The 22,612-nt window shown below is 32.8% G+C and overlaps 1 protein-coding gene across 2 annotated transcripts in view; it reads right to left on the bottom strand.

Annotated features, from left to right (window-relative positions):
- The window catches only part of LOC117915710 (la-related protein 1A), a 28,438-nt gene extending 22,121 nt beyond the window's left edge, over window positions 1-6,317 (bottom strand). For both annotated transcript variants that reach the window (XM_034831344.1, XM_034831345.1), the window contains exon 1: window positions 5,715-6,317. In XM_034831344.1, the coding sequence (XP_034687235.1) occupies window positions 5,715-5,984 (270 nt within the window). In that variant the 5' untranslated portion in view covers window positions 5,985-6,317. The remainder of the gene's footprint in view (window positions 1-5,714) is intronic.
- Window positions 6,318-22,612: the final 16,295 nt, after the last annotated feature.

Here is a 22,612-nt window from a genome sequence, read left to right as displayed (position 1 = left end):
TAATAGAAGTGATATTTTATCCAGAAGGTGAACCAAAGACAGTCTAAATCAAATGAACCACTATGACTTCATACAAGTGAGGTTTCATTTGGTTATTGCATTGTTGTTTGTGTGTTTCTGCATGGATGGATAAACTGAAGCTACAATGCTTGAAATTCTTTATCCTCTGTCCTCTTTATCATTACAATTTATCAAATAAAAGCTATCTAGGTCCAAGGTTCATATTTTCTACAAGAAAGTGACTTTTTTCCTAAAAAAACTATTTTCTAAAAAAGAGATTCCATTTTCTAAAAGGTTTTTACTTCTCAAAGAATCTATTTTTTTGAAAAGTTTTTTGTTTTTAAAAACTTCCATTTTCTAGAAATTTTCTACCTTGTCAAAGTTCCAAATTTTTTAATACAGTTACTTGGAAGATTAAAAAGTATTAGGAAAGAATAGGGAGTTCTAATAAGTCATTATATAGGCTGGACTTTGTAAAGCCTACAAACAAAGCTATTTGATGTACAGTATGAAGAATGATGCCTCCTGAGGTGGACCCCAGCAATAGTTCCCTTCGGTAATGAAAGAAAAGTCATGAATTCAAGCCTCTTTAGTATTGAAGTGGTGACCTCGTTCCTCTCTTTAAATCCTAAAATGGTAAAGCCATAGCCCACTTCACTTGATTGTAAGCAACCTTCCTACAGTTGTCCAACATCAATTCCAAACTTTTCCCAAATAATTCATTTACAAAAAGTAATTAATCAATCAACAAGAAAATTTTGTAAGGATAAAAGTCAAAATGATAATATGATATGGCTCCAAAATACTATAGCCATGTATGGACAAAATATGCACATCCATGACTAGACAAATAAATGGTATATCCAATTCTGTAAGGGGGCTGGAGAAAATATGCATATCCATGACTAGGCAAATAAATGGAATATCCAATTCTGTTGTCTGAATCACAAATGAAACTATCATAAATACTCTTTTATTTGGTTCACAAATGAAATTACACTTTGATCTGAAATGGATATGCAAGTCATTGCTGGTAGTGGCAATATTTCAAAATAGAGATAGCAGTAAGATATTTGGGTAAATTTGTTGGTTAGTATCGGAGCAACCCTCAAACTCAAAATATATATATTTTAAAATTGTACTTTAAAATGATATAACAGTGCTAATTCATATTAAAATAATTAAATTAAATACTAATTAACTAATATTAAACAAATTGGAAGGACAATAGGCTTCATTCAAACCCGCATGTTCATAATCAAGCTGGGCTCAAATCAGGCCAGAAAAAGGCCCAATTATAACTGGATTCACATATGTCAATCCATATCAACTAGTTTGATTTTAAGCTAAACTGCTAACTCAGAAGATTATTATTATTATTATTATTATTTTTGATAGGTAAACACACAGAAAAAAATATTATATATAACTCAGAAGAAAATTAAAAAACTTTTTCAAAAATTAAAATAATATTAAAAATGGAATAATACACATTATATTTAACAATTCAAAATCAAGTGGATCTGCTTAATTAACATTAATCAGATCTGGAAGCGGTAGGTGATAAATTGTATAGGATCTGATTAATTAAGTAGATCTGATTCAAATCTTAAAAAGCCAAGAAGATCTAAGCCAATTACAGTATACACAGTCCAGCCTTATTAAAATAAGTTTGAAATTCATAACCCTGACCTAAACCCCCCCAGATTAGAATCAAGTTAAAAGTTTTTTTTTTAATTTGAAAATAATAAAGTAGTAAAAACAGCACTATGTATATATCATCTAAAAAAAATCTGATTGATTAATTAACAATAATCAGATTGTGTCTGGGTTCTCATCCTTCATGCTCTTTTTCATTAATAAAATGTTTGTTTCCTTCAAAAACAAAAAACAAAACAAAATCAAAAAACCCAAACCCCAGCCAATGCATAATCGCGTTGGGTTTAGGTTCCTCTTCATAATCAGGCCATGAACCCCAATCCAAACCCTCCTTTTATTCAAGCAGGTTATCTTTATTCAAGCAGATTGTCTATCCATCACCATGCAATCTTCCAAGATACAGCATCTCATCCCACTACAGGGATGATTTCATCCTATGTACAGGGTATAAACAGCTTGGCAGGATTTCTAATATGGGGTGCATATTCACATTAAAAATGCTATCAAGTCCCAAGTACGGAGATCCACACATACAAGTGTACAAATATTTTTTTTTATGAGAATCACAAAAAATGACCTATATCCAGCATACCAAAGATAGCCTATGCAATAATTTTCTTTTTTCTTTTTTTATAAGATATTGTATTAAGAAAGTATAGAACACATAAGAGTACACTAGGAGTATACAATAAGCAAAAAAACAGAATAAAAGGGGGGGTAAACAAAAAACAACTTCCACCCTCATGAAGGACCCAACCAATCTACACAATCAATTAAGGACAAAAAATTCCCATGAATGTACACCTGAATCCACAAAGCAAAATTGTTAAGGAAAGAACTTTAAAGACTTTGATCCAACATCTCTTCATCTTCAAACACTCTTCAATTTCTTTCCTTCTATATAGTCCAAAAATACATAAAGGGGCCACTCTCCAAGCCTTCCTACTACTTCTTTCCACAAAAGAACCTTGCCACACTAGTAGGGTGTCCCAAACCGAGGCAAAAATAACCCATGGGATCCCAAATAAAGAGAGCATAAGATCCTTGCCTTAGCACAATGAAGAAGAATGTAGTCAATGGATTCTGACTCCTCTTTGCAAAGAGTGCACTTGTTGACTAATGACCAACCACTTCTTTGGAATTGGTCCAAAGTCAACATCTTCCCCCAATAAGCTTCTCAAGCAAAGAAACTCACCTTAGAGGGAACCCAAGAATTCCATATAACCCCTACTAGAAAAGGGGTAGCAGAATCTAGTTCCAACAACGAGTAAAGGGATTTTGCGGAAAACCTTCCTTTGCCATCACCTTTCCAAACCAATCTATCATCTTGCTTCCTATTCACCGAATGACCTTGCAATTGAAAAAGGAATGTAATCCAACTCCCAATCATTTAGATTCATAGCAAAATGGAAGTTCCAAAACCCTCCTCCCTCCCTCCCTTTGCTCCCAGAATCCTGCTACCCACACCTCTTTAGCCTCAGATAAAGCAAACAAAATAGTCAACATCACTTTTAAAGGCTCTTGACTACACCAACTATCTTTCCAAAACATGACTCTCTTCCCATCCCCAATTGCAAAGCAAACTTTTGAGTAAAAGAAATCCCTCTTTAGCCTATGCAATAATATTAGTACATTTATTGTATATATATATACTAGTAATAAGTGCAATATATATCATTCCTAATAACATTCGTTTAGGCATGTAAATATCTTAAAAGGAAATGAGATTGAGGAGCTAGGCACTCTTAAAGAGAACAGCAAAGATAAAAAGATAAAAATGGCCCCAAAAGCTATGTACTTAATTGTATCATGTGATGTCAAATACATGTACTTATAAAAGCAACAACATCCATAGGACGATGCATAGCTTAAAAAATGATATCAGGAACTAGAAACCCTTAAACAACAACAGATGTTCTAACATTAGGCCAAAAAAATTAGGTTTTCCACTCAGGGTGTGACATATAAATATTTTAATCAAAAGAATATAAAAAAGAAGAGGGGAAAAGGAAAGCCAAGACCAGTAATTAGCATATTTTGTTTCTTGCACTTTTATTCAAGGATTTTAGTAAATTCACATCCTCAATATTTTAAAACATCAAAATCCAACAGCATATGAAGAAGGAAAAGGAGAAAAAGACGAAGAGAAATTATGCCATTCCTTATCAGTATCATATTTAAATCTCAAGTGAACATATAAAGTTTCAAAATTCAAGGGTTCAGGTTCACACAAATACTTCATACATCTCAAACACAAGGAGCTCCATGCAACACACACAAACATTAGAGGTATTGCATCATTATGCACTTGCTCTGTCCTTCATCCTCCTGTCCATAATTTTCAATTATCTCACAATGAAAGTCTGAAAATTCATGGACTTTTTATACCATAGATGATTTGGAAAATTTTGAATTTTAAAAATTTTCCATGTTTTCCTTCTTCAGTTTAAGAAAAAAAACATGGACATTTAGTAACTCTTATCAAACACCCATGAGGAGAGTCCCCTTAATATAGTAACATATGCATGCATATGGAATGTAAACACATATTTGACTGTATGTATGCACATCTACATACGTATGAGAGTTATATACTATGAATTATTTCCCCATTTGCTTTTGGAATCTTCCTATGTCCCAGTGTATCATCCAAGCAGTTGTATTGCAATGGTGATTCCATATGGATGGTAAGGATGCTTTCCTTATAAATGGTCTAGTAGCATGCTCTTCGCTGTTCTAAGCATGAAATAATTAAAATTAAAATTAAAAATAAAAATAAAAACCCAAAAAAAAAAAAAAAAGTTTTCCTCTCTCAAAAATTATCCATCTAATAGATAATTTATGGAATCTAGTGAACTTGCTGAACAGTCTCAAAACTCAAGCTTTTCTCAAATAAGCAGGATTAACATAATAACAAATTGTCTTTTGGCACTTCTAATATATTCTCTTATTTATCAAAAAAAAAAAAAAAATACATATGGAATTTGAAGTTCTCAAAAATAGGAACTCTCTAAAAGTTCAAGTTCCTATTAGGCTGATTTGCAACCCAAGAACCCCTCTGAATTAAACACCAACTGAATAAATAGGAAAAAAAATAACAATCTAATGCAAAAGTAATGTGAATTGTGATGTGATGCATTGATGTGAAATGCTCACCACAGTTAATTACTTGCTAAAACTTGATCTAGTTGCTAACATGAGTAATATAGGCTAAGTAATTTATTACTAATTCTAAGTGAGCCATAAAAGAGTTAGAATATTTTAATATGTTCTGCATCAGTCCTTAGTGGGAGGCCATCATCTCGAGGATGTTACCTTAGTGGGAGGCTATCATCTCGAAGATGAACATCCTCACCACCTCTTCCTTGCTAGGAAAATGGGTTACCTTTTATCTCTAACCAATCTATCTACAATAATCTCATCCCTTGAAACTTAAACATTTTAGTAATATCATCAAAAGAGAAATTGAGGATCTTACGTCAATTATACTATCACTTGATGAAATCTTCCTTTCAAATTCCTGGATGCAAGGTGTTGGTCATCTTTGGAAAATAAAGATATTTTCACATCCAAACCCTTGTTTTGAAATCTTTCAAGAACAGATCCCATAGTGGCCTGTCATCTGCCTAAAATTGTTCCAAAAGACCACATATGGAATTTAGATGCCGGTGTTGGGATACAAGGTCAAACCAAGGGGACGAAAATGCAAAATTTAACTTCAAAAATTAACTTTAATAAAATTTTCAGCATTAGTTTTCCTCCCTTTTCATCCATTGTTTCTTAATCTTAACCGCAGACAGGACCTAGAAGTTGGTTACAGGTAGTCCTCATCACTCCCCTTCCGCTTATTACAAGGCATAATGTTTCAGTTTTTTATCCAAAAAGACCTACGTACCAACAATGCAGTAAAACTACCAATTAGATATTCAACTCATTAGAAATATATGAGATTGAGAAATTCATAAATCAAACACAAATAGCCACATTTTCTACTTCTTCTATATTGAAAAATCAAACGGCTCAAAACAGCCACAAAAACCTTAAATTTCACTCACCTGCACAACCGGTGGCTGGGGCGGCGGAGGTGCACCCCCACCAACAACCGGAGGTGCCGGCCGCACCCCCGCCAAAACCGGCGGCTTGGCGGCTGGCCCCGGATTCTTGGGCCGCTGCGCATCAGAAAGCGCCGGCCACGACTCCGCCCCCATGACAGGACCATCGCCTCCCTTGGCGTCTCCGCCGAGCGGCCTCTTCCACGGCGACTTATGACCGCCGCTCAACTCCTTCGGATCCTCGCCTCCAGCCTCATTCTCCGCCATCACCATCCCCTCCAAAGATCTCCCTAACGCCGCCACGAAACCTCAACCAAAACCACCCAGTCGCCGAACCTTGAATTCAAACTATCAATCAACCAATACTCAAGAAAACAACACGCGAAAAGTCATCATTCAGCGACACTAGGATATCACCGGAAGAAGCGCAATTGATACGATCAAAATGAGGTTCATTACAGAGACTTTTAGCTTCGGATCACGGGCAGAGTAGGATTTTGACCGTTTTGTTTAGCTAAAGAGCAGGCTTGGAGGAAAGAGAGAGTGGCGATTAGGGTTTCCCCTATGGACAGTGAGATTGACAGTTGAAAACGCCTACAAAGTGCGCTACTGTTGGAAAGGCGGAGCAGTGAGTTTGGGTTTGGGTTTTATATGACTAGAAAGGGCTATTGCCACCACTGATCTTTAACTGCTGCCAGGCGTTTGATATGTGACTAACCAATCAAGTGCTTAGGGTGGATCTGACAGCAGCAAAAAATGGTTTGGCAATTATAAAGGTTTTCTTAATAATTTTAATAATATTTTATTTTTCATCTCAAACAAATAAGAAAATTATTTTTTATTTTTAAAATTTTTCAAAATGTAAACGGTGTTTTACTAAATCAAAATGTTGACTTTTACACAAAAAATTATAGAAATTGAACATTGATTACATAATATTGTAAAGTTATAATGATGATAATAATAATATATAGAAAAAAATAAGTATTGTTGCACAAACTATACAATTTTCTTAGTTAAATTATTTAAATCATGAATTAATCAAATAATAGACTAAAAAATATAAAATCATTTATTTATTTTTAAGTAGGTGACTTTGGATCTCTCTAAGTTCGGTTACGTTAACAAATAAACGATGATTAAATGAAAGGGAAAAATAAAATAAGTCGATAATTGATTATGATTATATTAATAATGTGATGATTAAGTTCTATATGACCATTTAATCTCGGGTTTTATAAAAATTTATCTTGTTATTTCCACAAGACAACAAAAAGTAATAATTTTCGCACAAGTAATAATTTCATGCTAATTCTAATAAATATAATCTCAAAAACATTTTGATGTTTCATAAATTATTAAGAATTTACTCAAATTGTGAAATTCACGTATGACAACAATTGCTTTTCGAATGAATCATCATCTTTTTTTCTTGTCAAGATCAAGTTTTGAAAGAGAATTTTGCTTCATATTTGTGCTTCTTCAAGTTTCACATCTACGAGTAGATTTTTCAGCCAACATTCTGCTTTAGTCAAACAACTTGTTACCCTTCTTGTTTCTTCAACCTAGGTTAATATATAGCAAGTTAGGCAAGCTCATCTGTCACCTAGGATTTTATTCTTCATATTTTAATAAAAGAGTTAACCTTTGTGAATCTTTGTCAATTTGGAAAAAGTAAGCTTTTACCTCTTCGACCTATGGAAAATAAAAACCACTAAACCACTCTAACTCATACATAATGATATCTTGGGACCTTCCTCAATCCCGTTTATGCAAGGGTTTTATGGAGAATTAATCATTTATGCGTACGATTGCCCATTTCTATCGTAATTAAGATACTAAAACCTAAATATATGATAGCTCTAGCCAAGAAAAACCAAAAATAGGGTTACCACAACTTCGTAGTGTTCCTAGTTGTCATCCTCTGATTCATATTCAATTGTTTTTAGATATTCCATTTTTTTAGATTAGAAAGATGAATTATTTGTTAAAAGTAAAAAAAAAAAAAAAATTCCTAATTTAAATAAATCAAAATAAAATATAAATAAAGATTTTCTAAAATAGACCTATTTAGATTGTACAACAAATATTGATTTTCAATTTAATTAATCAAGATTAGGATTTCCACAATCCAACTTCGAATATAGACCTTTAGTCAAAATAAGGGTATATAATTTAATTAGTCTTAAGGTAATAAAAATGTATGGTCAAATGACATCAACTTGAGTTTCATATCTCAGAGTTGATTCGTATCATGACTTTTATTATTTTATTCTATTTTTAATTACCTAATAAATGGATGGATATGAAAATCTAAGTTTAGGTCTAGGATTTTTAGGGTTTTACCACTTTATGTATATTAGCTTTAAGGTAGGTAATATTGACAAAACCTATGATAACTACAAATAAAAAATGATCAAGAATTGTATTATCAAGGAATATACGATTGTACCATCTTCTAAGTTAAACTAACTTTATAGAGTATTTTAATCTTAATAACGATGTTTTAACTTTTCATTCATTCCGTTATTAGTCTGATTTTACTCATTATTTTCCTTTTGATTGAATCCTAGGTTTTCATGTTTCATCCCAAGGTAGCGAGAGTTTTCACATATACAAGCCATAAAAAGTATAAAAAATGATCATTCTTGATTTTGAAGAAATTAGAAACAATGTTGTATCAAATAATATAAAAGAGAAAAAAAAAAACTAAGAAAAACCTTTCATGTTTTCTTCTCCCTCAGGAATCGTTAAAATATCTCTAATTATTCTTTTTTCCAAAACCTAAAATTGAAGCTTTTATAGCAAAATAAATATAAAAAAAATACAAGTAACATGCTCCTATTGACCACATATTTCCCAAATAATTACCTAAAAATAATTTTAAAAAATACTAAAATATTGATTTTCAATTGTGTGGGGCCTACTTAGGGTTGATGGAGTGCCAAAGATGCAATTCCTATTAGGAACCTCAAATTACTTTGTTCCTTGACCCTGAATCACATAGGGTACATGCAAATTATTCTTAAGTTTTTCTAGATCTAACATAATGGAAAACATGACATCAAAAACCATAATAGAGACTAAACCTAGAGTTTATAGTTTTATATTATGATATGTATATTCTTAGGTTGAATCCAATTTGGAGAAGATGTATTGTAGAACTCGTCTACCTAAGGATCTTTCACTCAATCATCTCTTCATTAAAGAGAAATATAAGTTTCTCTCTTTCTTGAGGATGGCTAGGGTTTACTCTCTTTCTTTCCAAAAGGTGATGGCAAAATTGAAGTCCTAAACCCCTAAAATGGTTTATATAGGCTTCCTTGTAGGCTTAAGTGAATTGAGCCTAACTTGGGCTTAGGTCAACTAATCGAACCTACTAGGGTCTTAATTAATTAATTAATTAATCATATTGGGCTTCAATTATTAAAAAGAGTTCATAAGATCTAGTTTAATCTTATGTTTTCACCAAAACGCCCTTATGAACTACATACTCAAAATCCCTCAAATAAATGTGTCACCATGAATCAAGAGCTCAAGTGGGAACGACTATGGCCTAAAAGAAAATACCAACTCTCTTAAAATCCAATTCTGAAGTTGACTCAACAATCTACTAAAGAGAGTTAATTGAACTCTAGTATCCTATAAAATTAGAACGAGACAAAGGTTAGGTCTATAACTTACTATCCACTATATGCAAACCCCCATGAAGTGACATTCGTAATCTTAATGCTATCAACCTCTCAAGATTACTTATCCAATCTTTGAGTTATATATCTCTTATTATATTATCAATTGATATACTCTAACTCACAAAGAGCATGTGTCAAATTTTACTCAAGGAATTACTATATCATAGTTTTCCTAATCACATGCCCTTAAGATCACCCAATGGGAAATACTATTTCAATCCCATGAGATATCATGATGTCTCTGTACATGATAAGGTCGGGGCTTCGAAGGATCACAAGATTCCTTTGATATCTAATGTGAGTTGGTCCATGAGCAAGGCTAGGTCTTGATTTATCTTAGGAATAGTGACAAAGAGAAGTCCTTTGAGTTTGATACCACACCTTTTACCAATGGTTTGATGAGTATTGATTAAGCTTAAGTGTCTCTCTTTTGTCTCTTACTTACAGGCATTAACGATTACCAAAAATCAACTTACCATGTTTGAGCATTGGGTCAGGGCTAGCATCATGATTAAAGTAGCTTGGAAATCTCTCAAGCTAGTAGTCAAGGGAGTCAGATGGTGATGCAAATCTTCCTACCTTACCTGTGGGAGTGAGACTGATGTACCTTCATGTAAGAGGTTTTGATATAACAAGTTTGAGCCTTCTAGGAGTGAGGGTAATGAGCATGACCCCATTCCACTTACCATAGCTCTTTTATCAAAGTCTCCATGATGATGGTGTTATCTGCCCTATTTTTAGCCCACTATAATAGGATTTTGCTTACACTGGGTTAATGTAACTTGGTTTTGAACAACACTTGAAAATTTGAATTCGTATTTCATGTTGTAATTATGCAAGTTTAATAAGGTTGGGAAAACGATTGTGGGTTGTTTCAATGTTGTAAGACTTTAGGAAAGTGATTTCTACATTGTTGTAGGTTTTTTACCCTCTCTCTTGGTCAAAGAAAGAGGTCAAGCTATGACCAAGACCTCTTGTTAAGGCAAGGTGATGTGTCTTTTGTGTCAAACCATGTGTATGTTTTGGTTGTCCTACAAGACGATCATAGCTCTAAGTTTATGGACCAATAGAGCTCTATTTTTAGGATAAGCTTCTTATGAGAGCTATCTTCTAATGTTGGGGCTTAAGACTTCTCTCAAAGGTTGCATGTTCAGTTTTTCCCAATCTCAGAATTGATAAACACAAAATCTTATTTTATTAAGAGTTTTGACAAGTAACGCTCAAAACAGGTAGCTTGAAATGTAATGGTTTAACTATAATATATTTTGAAGTGGGCTTGATTCTAAGGTTTGGACACTTTGTTGCCATTAGGTTAGGACTACCAACATGCCTCTTATGAGATCACTTTAATTACATGATTTAGTACTTGTCTTGCATTTGAGGACTCCACTTTTTTCTCATTGTTGCTTTCAACTTGTCTAATGTTTGTCTTTCCTTAAGCAATTCATTAGGGACAATATATTTTTAGCAAAATAGTGAGTTTTTACATTTCATTTCTTTGTTTTTTCAAAGGTTTAAGTTCATCGAAGAAGGTTTTAAGAAAAGCGCTTGGTATAAATTGCTAATATAAAGGCAATTGTGTAGGTAGCTTTTCCCTTACAAAAAGCATTCAATTTAATTTAGATGTTTGTTGTTGTCTTACTTCTTCTCATTTGAGCTAGGTCGAGTAAGAGGTTAAGAAAAGAATATGTTGTCTTGTCTAGTTAACCTTTTTGAAGAGTTGTCTCAATTTAAAGTGGAGCTAGAATCTGAGCATAATATCATTAACAACTCTTGGCAAGAGATTTCTCCACTTAAAGAGTGCTTAGAAGAGTGGGAGTCTTGTTTTGCTTTACTTTCTCAAAGAGAAAAAATAGTTGAGTATTCTTCTTGAGGAGACTAGGTGGGCCAAGGTATTGTGTGAGACAAATTTGCATCACTTACAAGAAGAATAAACTAAGGAATAAGAAGACTTTTTTATGACGTGGTGTTGAAGTAGTTGTCCAACAATTTTTTAGCTTGGGATAAATAAGACCATAATAAGGGGTACCTGAGTTGGAACAAGATATATTTCAAATTAGATGTTGAATCCTTCGATCTTCTTTAGTGTGGTTCTAGTAATAGGTCTAATGAATCTTTTAGGCAATTTTTGATGAATGATTTGTTGCTTAGTATAAGTGGAGGTTTGATTCAATCTGACTTGGAGTTAAGTTTTAACGATTGTCTTTAGCTTTCACTTCGCTTACAAGAGGTTATTTGATGAGAGTCTTTTGATGTTTTTTTTGTCAGGAGTTGGGTTTGGCCAGAGATTAATTAGGGTTTGGAAAAATAAGATTACTTGTAGAAGCTCTACTACGATGGATAAAGTTCCCTTAGTAACCCCAGAAATGAAAAAGAGGAATTTATTGACAACTTACATTTTTAGTGATTGTTTACATGATTGACCAATGACATCATTGAGTGACTACTTGATCATTAAGGATTTCTACTACCCTTTCCCAGTTTGGGTTTTTGATAGTGAAAGGAAGTTAATGCATTCATATCAAAGGTTGCTTAAAAGTGGCATTGTAAGGCAAGTGAGACTTTTTCCACAAGTGAGGGTTTAGCTTTTACTTCAAGGTTGAGCTGATCTTAAGGGAATAGGAAGATTCTCCATAAGAGTTTATAGTTCGCGTTGGAGACATAATTTTTTCATTTATCAAAAACAGTCATTAAAGAGTATGTTGGTTGAAGTTCTTACATTAATAAGTATCAACCAAACTTGGTATATCTTGAACTGAAGAGTTATCACCAATAAGTCACTACGAGGTAAGGAAATGTGAGCCAAGGTTTCAAAAAAGATTTCAATAGCTATGGAGGGCTCCACGTGGTGTTTTACCAGATTTTCTTTTAGTTGTGTTGTGATCAATGTTGATTCAATCGTTGTTTAAGTTTTCTTTTAGCCCTGTCAAGTGAGCAAGTGTTAATCATGCGAATTGTGATACTAAAACTTCTTCTACAGGGTCTAATTCAAGTTGTTTATCTAGTTTGATCTCATCTATTGGACATGTTATCCTTTGCTCATGACTTGAGTAAGGACCTCTTAGGGGTAGGGTTTTTCTTAAAGCCATTGTCATAGATAGTCCTTTGAATGTTGTTTTCTACCTATAATATCTCTAATGTGAATTGATAAACAAATTTTCATAAGGATTTCTTAGGTGCTTACCTCAAATTGAAGAGATAGTTCACGTTTTTCCTTGGTTGGGAGTTATAATCATACTGTTTTAGGAATATCTCAAAGAGATAGACAAAACCACATATCAATTATCAAGCCAGTTGGTAACACCATGTGATCATTGTTAGTTTGTACGAAAAACTCAAAAAAGTAGTCCTTCATGGTTGTCTATTAGTATTATAAATTGTTGACAATGGTAAAGATGTTTGATTGGGTTACTCATGCCATTATGCAAGTTGAACCTCGGGACCACACAGTGAATAGGATACTTTTCTTGAAGAAAATGAGAAATGGTAGGTGATGCACACACTCTGCTACAATGCTTTGATGCCTTCGAGGTTGAGTTGAATTGTAATTTTAATTGATAGACCTTCACAACTAGTGCTTCGTACTTATGTCCTAACTTTGTTTGACTATAAACTTGGTCATTTGAAGGTTTTTTAGCTTGGGGCCAAATAATAATGGGATTATGATGTCTTGTAATGCTATTCTTTGAAAATTCTTCATGTTGCATTTGGTTTGATGGGTTTTGAGTCCTTAATATGAGTTTCCTATGAGTTGATGTGTCGTACTACCTTAGCTCCATACAAGCAATTTAACTTCTTTTTTTCTTTATTTATTTTATAGTTCACTAACCACAAATTAGAAATAATGTAGATAGGGAGCACACATGTGTTGAGTAGTTTGTTGTAAAGTTCCAATATCGTATTTCACCATTGAAGGTTTGGTCATACATCAACCTTTTTCTTTTTTTCTGAGTAAGGCTTCAATGTGCAATTCTACTAGGGTCAATCTCTTTGCTAGATTCCTCAACCCAGTGCTCATGATTATGAGGTTGTCATTATTTGTTAGCTTGAGATTCCTAATCTGCTGTTTGAATGATCTTATCATGAGGTGGACCACTTCGTGACCTGTCTTGCTTTAAAATAATTCTTACGTCATAAATCAACAAGCAAGTTCAATTATTTAGTTCACAGGTGATTAATATAATTTGTAATGTTTCCAAAGTGGATGGTAAAAAAGATTAAGGGTGAGCTCTCTGCATATTTGAATTGGTAGAATTGACCATTATGGTTTTGACAATAGTTCAAATTTTTGTTGGAATGCACATTTAATGATTTTTTTTTTTGTTAAAGGTTTCACTGTAAGGATGACACGTGTTGAAAGGTGGAAGTTGGTCTGGTGCAAAGTTGACCCATACTCATTTGTCTTAATGCATACAAGTGCAACCTATATCCGAATATGTAGAGGTTAGCTTAGTAAAGAGATGCCCTAGACTAGGAAGATGAACAAAAAGGTGGGTTTTTTGGTCAAGGTTTTAAAAAGGGATACCTTTAGATCTTTTCTAGTTATTCACCTTGGTCATTTATTTTTTGGTTAGACTATCGATAAGAGCTTTTGTTTTGAGACTAACTTGGCCTTAAGTTTTTAGTTTGAAGGTTTTCCCGACTTGTAAGACTTGGTTTTTCATCATTTTTCTTTTCAGAATAAAGTGAGCTAAAGATCATAAAATAGGTGTGTTAGGGAAGACTTATTTGGACTTCAGTTGACCACTTTCATTAGTGATAAGATTTCCTTCCATTAAGGTGATGCATATATGAGCTGACATCAAGATCATTCTCATGTTTTTTATGGCTCCTCATTAAGGTTGCGTAAATAGGATGACCTCTTAAGGTATATCTAATTTTTGAACACCTGAGGTGCTTCGAAGTATGTTTCTACCATATTTTTCTGGCAACTTTTTTAGCCTCTAAATTTTGTATGAGTGTTTTTGATCAAGCATAAGACCACAAACAAGTTTCGCCCAAAAGAAAAAGTCAACCATTTCTAATACATGTATGTTGAGTGGGTAGAATGTTAGATAAACTCCTAAGCAGGTTTAACAAGATGCAATATGTTTTGGGTGGTCGTTTGGATGGAGGTTCAACTGTTAACTATAAGGAAGGATGTGCTAGCTATTAGCCATGTTTAGATTAATACATAATGTATATAACCTCATTTCTGGTGAAATGAATGAGACCCAAAATCTCTTTCAATTGTTATTGATCATTAGCTCACCATTATCTTGTAAAGCTTGTTGACATATTGGTCTGAGTCTCTTATGGGTGATGCTTTGTTAGAGCTTGCAAGCATAATTGTGGATGAATCTGTATAATTTTCATATGAAGAGCTCCTCTTGGAGAAAATGGCTTTCTTCCAATAGTCCATTTTTGACATCAAACAGACTTACTTCATGTAACCATCCACTATGTCTTTTTTGTACAACATTCCATTTGTATCCACTCAAAGTATCAAGCAAATCTAACCCTACATCATCCAAGGTGGTGGTTTAGTTCTTGCAACCTTTTTCTACTCCTAATATTTGTACTGCTTTAGATTTTTTAATTACTATGCTTGCATCCCTTTTCAATCAAGTCATTAAGTTGGGTTGCTTTACTAGTCTTTGAGAATGAGGTATCCCTGATTACTTGAGATGAAGATCATTTGGTTCTCCGAGATGAAGATCGTCCAATTTTTTTTACCTTAGGTTTGCAACCGGGTCACTAACAACCTTCTAATGTACGAAAGGCTCCACTTTTCGTACTTACTTTACTTGCCATGCAAATATTTTTAGGTATGACCAAGAGATAAGAAAGACTAAGTCATAGCACTTGAGGCTCAAATCATGGAACCTAAGGTAATAAATTTTAGGTAGACATATTTATTCAAAACGCTATGGTATTCAAGAATTGTTCTTTTGGCATGCAACGAAGGGTCTAGAGTTTCTATTTTGATTTTTTTTTTTCGTTCAAATTTGTGGAATAATTGGTCATCAAATGTATCGTAAAGAACTAATAAATAAATAAATAAATAAATAAATAAGAGGTTAGTTATCCATATTCATGAAGCTTCGAAGTTGATATTTTCTTGAATATCACATAGGACAAAAATGGTTGAAGAAAGATTTGCAAAAGGAAAAGAATTAAAGGAAAAATCTCTATGAGAAGGTGAGAAGATGAGTCACAACTTCTATCCATTATTGATGTTCTCATTTTTATGGTTTATAAGGCTTTAGCGGAATTTTTTAGTGTTGAATAACAATAGATTTGACATCCAAATCCTCTTGGATTGATTAGGCTTCATTCTCAGTCCTTCATAATAGTTTTTTCTTCTAACTAAGTAGGGAAAGCTTAGGCATTCCCACAAACAATGCTAATGAAGAAGCTAAAGTTCATCAAAATTTTATTGCATCATTTTTTGGATATAGAGTGGAATTTTTGCAAAGCGAAGCACCTATTTGAGAATTTTTACACAAATTTGAGTGATTGCAAGAGCTATGGAATGCCTCGTTTAATTGCATGGCTAAGGTCTTATATAGCAAGTGGGTTTGTTGTTGGAATAGGTTTTTCTGTTTTTTGTTGACTTTTCTTCGTAAGAGGCTAAGGATAGTTGGTTTCTCATTTTAAGGGTCAAGTCTACCAATTGGTAGTCCTCCAGGCATGCTTTTTCTAAGGTCCTCATTTATGGTGAGATAAACTTTGATAACTTCAATGACAAAAAAAAAAAAAATTCCAAAAATTCAAAATCAGATTTGCACAAGTTGACATCCTCAACCTAAGCTAAATCCTGGAACTGTCCAAAAGAACTCGTCACACAACTACTAAAACCAAACTTAAGCGAAGGTCTCCATGCTAACTTTTGATCAAGTTCAAATAAACTTCTCCCTCTAATATGACTCCTCAAAATAGAGATCATAAAAAACTACTTGACCAAAGATAGTTCATCAACGACAAACAACTCAACCTTTCAAGCCTACACCTTCAAATAGAGGATCAACATAAGAAGCAATTGCTCATACAACTACCATTTCTTGACATTATAACCTTCACTCATCAAGTCCCAACTTCCAATACAAGCATAGGAAATCGGGGTCAAGGGGGCAATGAATGGGTCAAAATTAACCTAGTCTGAAAGTACTATCCCTCAGATGTATAACCTTGGCCCACTTCGGGCAAGCAAGCAAGCTTGATTATCCCAACCACAAAAGCATATGTTTTATTTTTACTAACAAGCACAAAGTTGCCTAAAAGTTGGAAATGCCTATGAGGCGTTATTGCAAAAGCCAAACTCCACTGAAAAAGGACTATCACTAAATGAAAAACAACCAATGTTTTCAGAATCGAACTAGTCATTGAATTATAAAAGTTACCGATTCACAGTTCACTGGTCGAACCGGTGACATCATAAATATGTATTTTATATATTATTAATATTAAAATTATTTATAAATTTTTTTAAATATATAAAACATTAAAAATCAATAACATTATTTTTTTTCATCTTTAATATTATCAACTTAATATACATAAATGTATTAATATTTTAAAATTTTGTTAAATAATATATATATATATATATATATATATATATATATATATATATATATATATATAATATTTAAATTTGAAGATATTTATTGAAAGTTATTTAATATACCTATATATATATATATATTAAAAGTTCTATATCTTATTATTTAATTTATTTTATGGTTGTAAAAATTTTAACATTATTTTATTTATATTATTTACAATTTTATTATTATAAAAATGTTGAAAACATTATTGCAATAAAATTTATTGTTGTGTGAATATGTTAAAAATACTTTAATAGTGCAGTGGTGTTGTCTATGCCCCTTGAATCAGAGGTCATCGGTCCAAATCTTGATGGTGTGTTGTTATGCTTCAAAAAAAATTTCTCATTTCTCCCATCTGATAGCCCACTCCACAACAAGGCTAAAGCCCATTTTGATCCATTAAGGTAAGAATGGATCCAAGTTGGAACTGGTTCAACAGGGGTTCGATGGCAATCTTGGCTCAATCTATGATTGGAACCGGATTAGGCCTCGGTCAACTATTAGACCGTTTGAACTAGTTTATCTGGTCCAGTTTTTAAAACATTGCTAACAACCCATGAAGCCTAACTAGTATAAAAGGGTATTGATTGCTCAAGTAAGGGGAGCAGACTATTTTTTCCTTCTTAATAAACTCAACCACATTATATTAAAAACCTAAAGAAAATTCTTGCATTTTCAACCCTTATGCACAATTATGAATTACAAACCCAAAAACTCTTAAACAAACATGCTACTATGAATTAAGAATTCAAGCGAGGACCATTAGGACCCATGAGAAAAGATTGAATCCTTCATAATCCAATTATAAAGTTGACATAACATGTCACTAAAAAGATTCAATTGGACTTAAGTATCCGATGATATTATAACGAGACAAGCCTCAGATCCAAGACCAACTATCCACTACATGTAGACCCTTTATGGATGGGTGTTTGTATTCTAATGAAGTAGTGTTATAAACCTCTCAATACTACTTCTCCAATCCTTGAGTTACAAATCTTCCTATTATGTGATCCAATAACATACTTTAACTCACAAAGAGTATAAAAGAATTACTATGACCATAGTTTTCTCGATCACATGTTCATAGGATAACTAAAGGGGATATGTTATCACAATCCTATGAGATTTTATGGTGCCTCTATTGAGAATACTTGTTCCCACTAACCTCCATCAATGATGACCTAATTCATAGGAAATATATGAAGACCTTAGAGTCTCACCCATAGGTTAAAGCCTCTTGTTAACTTTAGCACAAACACAATATTCACCCAAAGTTGTTGTATTGTCTCTCAACCATAAGAGACTACTAAGCATGTATCAAAGTTTGTAGTGGCTTTGATCTATTGGTAAGATCCTAAAGTGATCACATATTCCCTATGTATTGAGTCACTATTGATGGAAGCCTCTATTAACAAATATCCTCAATATTGACACCATGATATCTTAGGGACTTTAAGACAGTATGTACCCTTGGGTGATTCTAAAGACATGTGATCAAAAAATTAATCTATGGTTGTAGTAATTTCTTTAATGGAATTTGAAATATATTCTTTCTAATCTAAGACATGTAAGTTGATCACATAATAAAAGGATATGTAACTCAAAGATGGTAGAGGTAATCTTAAGAGGTTGATAGCTTTCACTTTATTAGATTACAAACATCAGTTCATGGAAGACTATATATAGTGGATAGTAGGTCATGAACTTGAGTACTTAGTATCTCATTGTAATATACATAGGATATTGGAGTGTAGTTAACTTTCTATGACGAGATATTATGTCAATTTCATAATTGTATAATAATGGAGCTAGTATTGTCTTATGGGTCCCAATAGTCCCTATTCGAGCTCATATACCTTGATGTCATGGTTTATGAAGGTTGGGTTGGTTCTTGGTTCACTTATGTGCATAAGGACATTTTGATAGTCACTAAAAGTTGCACTAGAGTTCGTGAATTGTATTTCTAAAATAGACTAATTAATTAATTGGAGCTTGACCATAAATATCTATTGTAAACAAAATAATAAAGCGTGAATACTTAATAACTCTAGTAAAGAAAAATAAGAGATAAAGTTACCACAACTTTGTAGTGATGAGAATCCTGGATCTCTTTATTCCCTAACCTTATATCGTATAGGTGCATGCAAACTACCCTAGACCTACAAATCCTATGCAATGGAAGCAAAAATTATATTTTTAACATTCTATGATCCAAGGAAAAGTCATTAGAAAAAATTTACCTTTGATCTTGATGTTCCTAAATCAATTCCATTCAATGAAAATGAACCTGAAGAGTTCGGAAGTCTCATACACCCAAGATCTTCTGCCCCAATGATTTGAATTATGATATTGGCACTCTAAAGAGTGGACTTTGGAATAGAAGAATCCTCGGCTCTCTCTCTTTCTAAAGTTAAAAGACAATTGTATCTTAAAGTAATGGAAAACCAAATCCCTAAAGAGGTATTTATAGGGTTCCCTAATGAACTTAAATGACTTAAGCCCACTAAGTGCTTGAGTCATTTAATTTAGCCCAAAATGAGTCCTAATTTATTAATAGATCTAACAAAGCCTACTAATTAATTAATTAGCCCAATCTAGAGACCTTGTTCACTTATCCTTGTGTAACCTAATGTAATTACCAAAATGCTCTTATGCACAAAATTGAACCTAGAGCCAATTTGATCCCATAATCCATGTCATATTAGTATATGAGCTAAGAGCAAGGACCACTAGGACCCATAAGAGTATTGGCTCCCTCAAAATTCAATTCTAAAATTGATTCAACATCTTACTATAAAGAATCAACTGAACTCTAGTATTATCATATGTAAATAACAACGAGACAACATGCGTTTGGGTTCATAACCTGCTATTTATTTCATTTAGTCACCTTATGAACTAGTGTCTATAGTCTAATAAGGTGAAAACTATCAACCTTTCAAGACTACATCCTTGAGTTATAGATCCTCTTATTGTGTGTTGAACTAACATATCTTAGCTTTCTAAGAGCATAATGTCAAGTTCCACTTAAGGAACTATTGTGACTATAGTTTTCATGAACACACCTCCTTAAGATCACCTAAGGGGATACACCGTCTCAGTCCTATGAGATATTATGATGTCTCTATTGAGAATACCTATTACTATTGTTTCCATTAATAGAGAGTCAATCCATAAGGAATATATGATCAACTTATGATCCACATGTAAGTCAAAACCACTGCTAACTTCAGCATAAACTTGATATTCTATGAAAGTTGATAGACAACACAATGAAACAGTTTGATGAAGTCATGACTATTTGATAGCCTTAAGTTATGACTCACCATAGGTTCTATCAAATATACCATATACACAAGTGCACACCATGGGAAACCCATTTTGATAGCCAAGACCAGTCATCCCTCTAATTAGGATATGGTGCACTACAATCTCTAATGGGTTGCCTAGACCCATAAACCGATTGTGAATAAGTCATCTGTTTGCAATGAACTTGTGACTTGGATCTTCCGTGCAACTCCTAATACACCAAAATCATGTAAAATGCAAAAAATACAGGTAAGAGTGCTTACAAAGTATAATGCATGGAAATAAGATAGATAAAAGTAAACCGGAGCTTTATTAAATAAATAATCAAAATTCACATGTTTGTTATATCATGTCATGTTTTTAAGGGTTCTGTGCTAATATGTAGTATTCTGGGTTGTCATCCTATGGGATCGACTTTAATGTGTTCAATTGTTTTTAGATTAGAAGGATTAATTATTTACTAAAGTTAATGAAACCCTAAATTAAATAAATAAGGATAAAATATAAATAAAGATTTCCTAAAATATTTAATAAATAAATAAATAAAATGTTCCAAAAAGTTTCACAATCCAATGTCAAATCCATAAAGAGAGGAATCGCTATAAAATCTAAGATTTAATATCAAAGTCAATTTGTGACCAAATTGAGTCATCTTAAAATCAATATTGCATCTGGAGCTTAGATTTTTTTTCTCTCTTTAAAAATAGATTTCTAGAACCATGAAGTAAATAAGATTAATTACCAGTTCAAGCTTTGGCTTGTTAAACCTTCTTGTTTCTTATAGTTTTTTTTTAGGGGCAGATAATGATAAGGAAGACTAAGATAACTAATGATAAAGAGTTACAAGGAATCACTAGTATTAGGTAATAATCTACCATATCATTCCTTAATACAACTCACAAGGATATGACTAAAGACTCATAAATTGTAACCCAACCAATTATTAATCTCATTGTTATAATTCTTAGACCAATTAGATATATGATGGTTAATTTTGATTTTCAATTTTATTCAATTAAAAGCCCATATCCATGTTTGTAGATTTGACCCTTAGATTTGTTAATAGGAGGATCAAATTATAGTAACTTGTGATCAAGCTCTTCCTAAGAATCACTAGTATCTTAACAAGAATCCCTCATAATTTATTTACGGTGACCTAATATAGAGGATTTATTCCTACTAATTAAAACTTGAAAACAAAATCAAATCATTCAATATATTATTGTTTCTTGCTATTCTTATTTGGATTCTTCATCTTCATGTTAGCATATCTAAATCAATCAAGTTAATTAAAGATGATAGAAGATTTCTCCTCACAACCAATGTTTGGTTGCCAAGAAAATAAAATGGGAAGATGGAAAAAGAAAAGAAAACCTAAAACTTTATTAAAGACTTTCAAGAAGGGAGAACAATCTTCCTCTTTACATTCTATCTCATTATCCCATAACCTAGAACTAAAGGGTTTATATAATAAATTCAATAACCTAAAATGTGTCACACTTCCATTGGCCACTTATTACAAAGAAAATTCACAAACAACTTAAAAGACTTAAAAATATTACAAGTTCTAAATGTGTATTATACATTTCAAAATGGATGAAGGCATTCAAAACTCGATCACCAAGGGTTGAGTTCAAAATTTGGGTGAGTTCCAAATCAATTTCCAACTCATAAGTAGAGGAAAAGTGTCAAACTCTAACTCACACACTGCCAATTCGCTTCCAACATGCATAACTTCTTCATTCAAGCTTCGATTTGCACTCTATTTGAAGTATTAGACTCCTAACTTCCCAAGATTCGAAACAATATATATCATGCCTAAAAATGATGGTAGGAAGTGCTCCAAATTTCACCTCAAAGTCAAAGTACATGTTTAACCAGATTTTTGAGTTCCAAATTTCCAAGTGAACTTAACTACATTTTCTTCAAACATCCTCCATTATATTAGCTTACCCTTTATCTCACTTCATAACATCTATTGCTAGTATTTCATGTCTATGACTTGCTTATTTCACCATTGCTTGGACTTTTTATGGTTCATAAGTCCGGAGTCTCTCCTTAATGAATATTTAACCCCTTCTAATCCCTCAATTGGGAATTAAATTTGCACTTAATTTTTTTCACCCATTTAACTTGAAATTAGGATCAAAATAAAAGTTAGATCCATAGCCAGGGTCTTAGCATCAATTTGAGTTAAATTGGATGATTTGAGCTTTTTATATTGTATAAATCATGTCATAGTTATGCCATTGAAGCACATATTTTGGCTCCAATAAGATCTCTATTAGGTTAAATAATCAATTAGAAC

The sequence above is a fragment of the Vitis riparia genome, chromosome 6, assembly GCF_004353265.1.
Source record: "Vitis riparia cultivar Riparia Gloire de Montpellier isolate 1030 chromosome 6, EGFV_Vit.rip_1.0, whole genome shotgun sequence".
In the NCBI taxonomy this organism is placed as follows: Eukaryota; Viridiplantae; Streptophyta; class Magnoliopsida; order Vitales; family Vitaceae; genus Vitis; species Vitis riparia.
Note: the sequence above shows the minus strand (reverse complement) of the source record. Positions and strands in the feature narration are given on the sequence as shown.